The following is an 8,485-nucleotide window of genomic DNA, read 5'->3' as shown; positions in this document are numbered from 1 at the left end:
GTGATGGGAGAACTGGAGTGAAGGGCAAGTGGTCCATAACTTTAATTTTGGAGACAAAAAATGTAGGCTTAGCGCCCTGTGGTCCATTGCCCAATAGGAAATGTAGAATACTCAAAAGTACTTTAAAAGTGCTTGAGTTACTTTTCTCAGGGAGTAACGTTGGAAGTACTTTTAAAGTAATTGAGTTACTTTACTCAGGGAGTAATGCAGTAAAGTAACTGGTTACTTTTATTCAAAAGTAACGCAGTAACGTACTTTGATTACTTTTAAAGTAACCCTTACCCAATACTGGTTCTCACAGGGAGGGTTCTACAGGTCTGTTCTCACAGGGAGGGTTCTACAGGTTGTTTATATGCTTCTATAGATGCATCAGAAGTTCTAGTACAGAGGATGTTAGTTGTACTGTGTGAGGTTCTGAAGGTCTATACATTCCATTATAATGAAACTCTGAAAGCGGGAACATGTTACTGATGGTTCTCTGTTCAGATCTCAGAGGATCAGAAACGTCTCAGCACTTTAACACACAAACATTTATAACTACAGCTCCCATGAGTCATTGCAGCAGCCGTGTCCTCCTGCAGGTGGACTGATGGAGCTCAGGTGTGTTTGTGTTTCAGGATGATGCTGAACGACAGGTGGACCATCATGAACAACAGCAGCTCTGAATTGGACAGCAAACGACCCAACAAACACAAGGTACAGGCTATGTTAGCATGTTAGCTGTTAGCATGTTAGCATTTTAGCTTGTCCGTTAGACCACCAACACTCCTCAGGTAACGCAGCCTACAGACAGACACACACACACACAGACACACAGACACACAGACACACACACACAGACAGACAGACACACAGACACACACACACACACAGACAGACACAGACACACACACAGACAAAAAGACACACAGACACACACACACACACACACACAGAGACACACACACACACACAGACACAGACACAGACACACACACACACAGACACACACACACACACACACACACACACACACAGACACACACAGACACACACACAGACGTACAGGAGTTAAGTCCTGATAATCTTGAGTTAACGTGTCAGATCAAAGTGTCTCTAATCTGCAGCAGCTGTTGCCTTCACTGACGTCTGCTGAGGATCTACAGATTTAACAGAGGGAGAGAGAGGGACATGTTTACACTGCAGGGGACATGTTTCCCCACAGCACCACCCACAATCCCCCATCCTGGCTACATACAGGCTGTGTCACCCTCTTTTCACAGCCTGACAGAGACAAAGCCAGTTTATTACAGTTCTTCATTTATTCACTGCTCCAGAAACTACATCAGATCCTGATGAACTGAAGTGACTTTGACTGAAGTGTAAAATCTTCACTGATGAACACTTTATAATTAGTTGAGAACAAAATGACTCAACAACCAAAATCATCGACCCACTGAGGGCTGGATTCAAAATCAAAGTCAAACATTGAACTCACAGGCTGGTCCTGTATGACCTCCTGACAACGTCTGAGCTCCTGATGAGTCGGAGGACGGTGTCCTGGGGGATCTCCTCCCAGACCTGGATCAGGGCATCAGTGAGCTCCAGGACAGTCTGTGGTGGACACACCGATACATAACGTCCCATAGGTGCTCAGCTGGACTTAGGTCAGAGGAACAAGAGGGCCAGTCAATGACATCACTGCCTTCATCATCCAGGAACTGCCTACACTCTGGACACATGAGGCCGGGTCCTGCACCAGGAGGAACCCAGGGCCCTCTGCACCAGGAGGAACCCAGGGCCCTCTGCACCAGGAGGAACCCAGGGCCCTCTGCACCAGGAGGAACCCAGGGCCCACTGCACCAGGAGGAACCCAGGGCCCTCTGCACCAGGAGGAACCCAGGGCCCACTGCACCAGGAGGAACCCAGGGCCCTCTGCACCAGGAGGAACCCAGAGCCCTCTACACCAGGAGGAACCCAGGGACCTCTGCACCAGGAGGAACCCAGGGCCCTGTGCACCAGGAGGAACCCAGGGCCCTCTGCACCAGGAGGAACCCAGGGCCCTCTGCACCAGGAGGAACCCAGGGCCCACTGTACCAGGAGGAACCCAGGGCCCACTGTACCAGGAGGAACCAAGGGCCCTCTGCACCAGCAGGAACCCAGGGCCCTCTGCACCAGGAGGAACCCAGGGCCCACTGTACCAGGAGGAACCCAGGGCCCACTGTACCAGGAGGAACCAAGGGCCCTCTGCACCAGCAGGAACCCAGGGCCCTCTGCACCAGGAGGAACCCAGGGCCCACTGCACCAGGAGGAACCCAGGGCCCACTGTTCCAGGAGGAACCCAGGGCCCTCTGCACCAGGAGGAACCCAGGGCCCACTGCACCAGGAGGAACCCAGGGCCCTCTGCACCAGGAGGAACCCAGGGCCCTCTGCACCAGGAGGAACCCAGAGCCCACTGTAACGGCTGGTCTCCTGGTGTAAAGGCCGGTCTCCTGGTGTCTACTCCAGGATCCTGAGACTGTGCTGAGAGAGACAGTGAACCTGCTCTGTCCACATGTATGGTATGGATGTGGTTCCGATGGTGCAGAAGGTTGTTTTCATCAGACCCAGTGCATGCTGGGAAGTTTCTCTGACATGACACCAGTTTATGGTGGTGAATTTCAACAAAAAGTTAATTAAACTCATCAGGTTACATGGCTTATCTGTGTGTGTGTGTGTGTGTGTGTGTGTGTGTGTGTGTTCAGAGATGCTGCAGCTTCCTGTTTTGGTCTGTCGTCACGCTGGTCGTCATATTAGTCATCACCTCAGCAGTGGTCATCATCCTCCACCTGAACCACGTCCCTTTGCCCTTCATCAGCAGGTAACACACCTGTCTGTCTGTCTGTCTGTCTGTCTGTCTGTTTCACTCTCTGTCTGACAACCTGTCTGTTTCTATTGTCATGGTACCAGGGGCAGAGGCTCCTCCTCCTCGCCGGTGATCTCAACCAATCCCAAAGAGTCTGGCCCCCTGGTGTCCGTCTCCCGTGTAGCAGACGGCGAGCCAATCAGCATCTTCCTGGACCCCAACTGTCCGGACTACAGCGAGAACTTCTTGCGTTGGGAGGCGCTGCAGACGTCCCTGCTACGGGCGTTGTCCAGTCACAGTGCAGACAACTGGCAGGACACGGGACTGGTCGACAAGCTGGCTGAGGAGCTGAAGGTGTTGTCAGGCCACGCCCACAATCTAAGGCTGGAAGCTGATTTTCTGAAAAGAGGGCAGAGCGTTCTGGACCAGAGACTGGACGGACTGCAGACCGAGCAGAGTCGCATCGTACAGGTTTGTATGACATCATTAGCAGAGTCGCGTCGTACAGGTTCCTATGACATCATCAGCAGAGTCACATCGTACAGGTTCTTATGACATTAGCAGAGTTGTGTCATACAGGTCCGTATGACATCATCAGCGGAGCTGCGTCGTACAGGTTCTTATGACATCATCAGCAGAGTCCATTGTACAGGTTCTTATGACATCATCAGCAGAGTCGCATCATACAGGTTCCTATGACATCATCAGCAGAGTCCGTTGTACAGGTTCATATGACATCATCAGCAGAGTCCGTTGTACAGGTTCCTATGACATCATCAGCAGAGTCCGTTGTACAGGTTCATATGACATCATCAGCAGAGTCCGTTCTACAGGTTCCTATGACATCATCAGCAGAGTTGCATCATACAGGTTCCTATGACATCATCAGCAGAGTCCGTTGTACAGGTTCCTATGACATCATCAGCAGAGTCGCGTTGTACAGGTTCCTATGACATCATCAGCAGAGTCGCATCATACAGGTTCCTATGACATCATCAGCAGAGTCCGTTGTACAGGTTCCTATGACATCATCAGCAGAGTCGCATCATACAGGTTCCTATGACATCATCAGCAGAGTCCGTTGTACAGGTTCCTATGACATCATCAGCAGAGTCACGTCGTACAGGTTCATATGACATCATCAGCAGAGTCCGTTGTACAGGTTTCTATGACATCAGCAGCAGAGTCACGTCGTACAGGTTTGTATGACATCATTAGCAGAGTCGCATCATACAGGTTCCTATGACATCATCAGCAGAGTCACGTCGTACAGGTTTGTATGACATCATCAGCAGAGTCGCGTCATACAGGTTCCTATGACATCATCAGCAGAGTCGCGTCATACAGGTTCCTATGACATCATCAGCAGAGTCGCGTTGTACAGGTTCCTATGACATCATCAGCAGAGTCACGTACAGGTTTGTATGACATCATTAGCAGAGTCGCATCATACAGGTTCCTATGACATCATCAGCAGAGTCACGTCGTACAGGTTCATATGACATCATCAGCAGAGTCACGTACAGGTTTGTATGACATCATTAGCAGAGTCGCATCATACAGGTTCCTATGACATCATCAGCAGAGTCGCATCATACAGGTTCCTATGACATCATCAGCAGAGTCGCGTCATACAGGTTCCTATGACATCATCAGCAGAGTCCGTTGTACAGGTTCGTATGACATCATTAGCGGAGCCGCGTCGTACAGGTTCATATGACATCATTAGCAGAGCTGTGTCGTACAGGTTTGTATGACATCATTAGCGGAGCCGCGTCGTACAGGTTCATATGACATCATTAGCAGAGCTGTGTCGTACAGGTTCGTATGACATCATTAGCGGAGCTGCGTCGTACAGGTTCATATGACATCATTAGCAGAGCTGTGTTGTACAGGTTTGTATGACATAATTAGCAGAGCCGTGTCGTGCCAATCAGAGAAGAGGAATCAATCGTGTCGATCGGTTCTGGTGACCTGAGTCAGATAAGAATCAGGATTCTGTTTCTGTCTGTGACCTGGCCGGTGGGCGGGGCTTAGTGTCTAACATGGTGGCCAGGTCACAGATACAAATCAAGTCCAATCTGATAGTGGCTGTAAAACAATATGAAGATGTAGTAAATAGATTGAATCAGAATAAAGTGAAGTAAAAGTGTGTGTGTGTGTGTGTGTGTGTGTGTGTGTGTGCGTGCGTGCGTGCGTGCGTGTGTGTCTCACCTGTCCAGGTGCTCTCTGACAGTCACTCAGGTGTGCTGAAGCTGGTCTCAGGTTTCAGTGATTCTCTGCTCAGCCTGCAGAGGGAGACGGAGAGTCTGAAGAGACTCAACACAGAGCTGCACAAAGACTCTGCCCACACAGGTAACACACACCAGTACACACATTAATACACACAGGTAACACACACCAATGTGAAATAATATGCACAGTTATACACACACTAATACACTTGACTGAAGTAATCGCTCTCATACAGACTCATTTCCTGTGTCTCTGTCTCTGTCTGTCTCTGTGTCTGTCTCTGTCTGTCTCTGTTTCTGTGTCTGTCTCTGTCTGTCTCTGTCTCTGTTTCTGTGTCTGTCTCTGTCTCTGTGTCTGTCTCTCTCTCTGTCCGTCTATGTGTCTCAGCTGTCAGACCCAGAGACTGCAGTGATGTCATGGCGTCCGGCATCTCTGAGGACGGAGTTTATTCTGTGTTTCCAACTCACGACCCCGACGGCTTCATGGTTTACTGCGACATGACGACTGACGGAGGAGGCTGGACGGTGTGTGACACAGAGAGACAGACACAGACACACACACGCACACAGCAGCAGCGTCCTCTGGTGGTGGTCACATGTCCTGCAGCGTGTGCATCTTTTTGAGACGTCTCCATGGTTACATGCTCCACCTGCTCCACCTGCTGATCATTGTTTATCTCAGTTTATCTTTAATGAAATATTTAATTAATTAAACAATTGTGTTGATGTGACTGGTTTTAATACGTGTATGTGTGTGTGTGTGTGTGTGTGTGTGCGCGCAGGTGATCCAGAGGAGGGAGGACGGCTCTGTGAATTTTTTCAGAGACTGGGCAGCATACCGAGATGGCTTCGGAAAAACTACAGGAGAGCACTGGCTAGGTCTGAAACACACACACACACACACACACACACACACACAGAGTTCATCACAGTGTCTGTTACATTCAAGCCAAACAAATTCTTGCGGTGCAGATGAGCCTGTCGAGACAAACCGGTCTCACTCAGGCTCCAGTTTCGGACGACCTCACAGTGAGACCGTGTTGCCTCCTCAGGTCAAGAAAAACCTGCTGTTCTTTGGTTCCTGCTGAGAACCAACTTTTCAGGTGTGGAACCATTTTATTTTTGGTCAAAATGCTCCAAGAGGGTTAAAATTAGGTGCATGGACCAAAACAGAACCAGTTCTGTGCGGGTGGAAAAGGAGGACAAGAACCCAGAAAGGAACCTTGGGGGTCGTACAGTGATGGAGGAGGCGTGTGGTGCTTGACCTTGACTCTGTGTAGAAGGACACAGTCTCTATCACCGCCCTGTAGACCAGCACCAGATGACAAACACCTGGATGAGTACCTGAACCTTTCTATTACTCTGAACACACAAGGGTCACATTCATAAACTGGTGGTCGAGGCGATCGTACAAGGTCCCACCTGAGGTTCAGTATTTGGCCCATCCTCCATCTTCCATCTGAGGTTTTCATGGTTTAGCTCTAGGCCACCTGGTGCAACAGAGTTTTTTGTGGCTCTCAGGTTCCTCACCGTCCAAAGTGACATCACCACAGTGTTGTCACGGTGATGGATAGTTAGGTTGTCTTTTTCCCTGAAGGAACGATCTCAGTCTTGTCCAGGTTTAGCTTCAGGTGGTGTTCATCCAATGTCAGACAAGCAGCAATGAGTGATTGTCAGACGGGACCTTCACATCAAGGTGCACCACCACAGTCTGACACTATACCTGAACCACAGCCAGAGCTACAACCATTCACCTGTTGATCTCGAGGTCCGTCCTGGCAGAGGGTTAACGTGTAAATACACCAGACAGACAGACGGACATCTGCAGTGTTCTGATGGAGCATAGAACCAGAAAGGTTCTGCTGTCTGTCATTATTATTTGGAACCTAACAAGGACTCAAGAAGCTCTGAGTCTGGACCTTTGAAAATGACACAACTCTCTCCCTGTCTGTCTGTCTGCCTGTCTTTCCATCCGTCTGTCTGTCCCTCAGGTCTCCAGAGGATCTACTCTCTGACCAGATCAGGTGGTTATGAGTTGCGGATTGACATGGCCGACTTCGATAATGCCACAGCGTTCGCTCATTATGGTGATTTCTCTGTTGGTCGGGATTCTGTGAACCCCGAGGAGGATGGATACCCACTGACCGTGGACCAGTACTCAGGGACTGCAGGTATGAAGCCACTGCTACTAAAGTTCAGCAACATTTAGAGGAAAAGGCACCAGGTCATATATGTATGACACACACTGTAGTACAAGTAAACAGTACTACAGAGCACTAACAAGTGCTCCTCTGACCTCTAGGTGACTCCTTCCTGAAGCATTCTGGGATGCAGTTCACCACCAAAGACCGGGACCAGGACCAGTCAGAGAACAACTGTGCAGCATACTACCAGGGGGCATGGTGGTACCGTAACTGCCACACCTCTAACCTAAACGGGCAGTACCTGAGGGGAGGCCATGCCTCCTACGCTGATGGGGTGGAGTGGTCCAGCTGGACGGGCTGGCAGTACTCACTCAGGTTCACCGAGATGAAGATACGACCCAACACCAAACCAAACTCCTGATCATCAGATCCTAAACCTGACCCCTACCCCTGACCCCTGACTCTTAAACCTGAACTAAACCTGACCCCTGACCCTTTAACCTGAACTAAACCTGACCCCTGACCCTTTAACCTGAATTAAACCTGACCCCTGACTCTTAAACCTGAGCTAAACCTGACCCTTAAACCATAATAACACTTCATTCACCCACCCCAACCTCTGACCCTGTAACGCCTCTGTACCTTATCTGAACACACCCTCTGACCCCTGACCTCTGACCCCTGACCTCTGACCTCAATGGCGGCGTCAGGACCACCGGCCGTCAGTCTGTGTGTTTTTTAAGATGTGATCATGTGTTCTTATCTCCAATATCTGGCTGTGTGTTCTGATCAATAACTTTTCATATTGATGATGTCAGAGCTGATGGATCAATAAACAGTTTCTGACCTTCTGCTGCTGTCTGATTATGGATTATTGATTGAATATGTATCAGACTTAGACAGATGACGGTAGAAATCCTTCACACAGTCTGAGACAGACCAACAGGTGTGGACACTGATGTAGAGACATTGAGTTAGTAGACAATCAGTCAATTAATCAATGAGCTGACTGACAGAAAATAATTATTTTTGAAAATCATTTCAGTCGTTCTTTTGAACAACTTATTTCAAATAATTTAAGATTTTTATGTTTTTTAAATTGTCTGTATTGGGTACTCTTACTTGTAACACTTTGCACACACGCTGATTACACCTGCTGATGTGTACTTAAGGAACATTTGGACTTAATTATAACAGAGTAATCTCACAGTGTGGTGTCAGTACTTCTACTAAAGAAAAGAACATAACAAAAACTAATGGGGAAGCCAGGCACAAAACACCTT

General features: G+C 48.9%; 1 protein-coding gene across 1 annotated transcript; it reads left to right on the top strand.

Moving 5' to 3' along the window:
• Positions 1-618: 618 nt before the first annotated feature.
• Positions 619-7,955, top strand: fibcd1a (fibrinogen C domain containing 1a). The gene is made up of 8 exons (XM_049579771.1): positions 619-696; positions 2,724-2,839; positions 2,929-3,295; positions 5,047-5,179; positions 5,447-5,583; positions 5,841-5,937; positions 7,050-7,229; positions 7,361-7,955. Exons 1-8 carry the CDS (start codon positions 619-621, stop codon positions 7,621-7,623), a joined length of 1,371 nt encoding a protein of 456 aa, XP_049435728.1. The 3' UTR covers positions 7,624-7,955.
• Positions 7,956-8,485: the final 530 nt, after the last annotated feature.

The sequence above is a fragment of the Epinephelus fuscoguttatus genome, linkage group LG6 (genome assembly GCF_011397635.1).
Source record: "Epinephelus fuscoguttatus linkage group LG6, E.fuscoguttatus.final_Chr_v1".
NCBI classification, from domain to species: Eukaryota; Metazoa; Chordata; class Actinopteri; order Perciformes; family Serranidae; genus Epinephelus; species Epinephelus fuscoguttatus.
The sequence above is the reverse complement of the archived record's forward strand: the minus strand, read 5'-3'. Positions and strand labels throughout refer to the sequence as shown.

Coding starts and splice junctions, on each gene's coding strand:
- fibcd1a (XM_049579771.1), top strand. CDS start 619: ATGATGCTGAACGACAGGTGGACCATCATGAACAACAGCAGCTCTGAA. Junction 2,840..2,928: donor CCTTTGCCCTTCATCAGCAG/GTAACACACCTG, acceptor TCATGGTACCAG/GGGCAGAGGCTCCTCCTCCT. Junction 5,584..5,840: donor CTGACGGAGGAGGCTGGACG/GTGTGTGACACA, acceptor GTGTGCGCGCAG/GTGATCCAGAGGAGGGAGGA.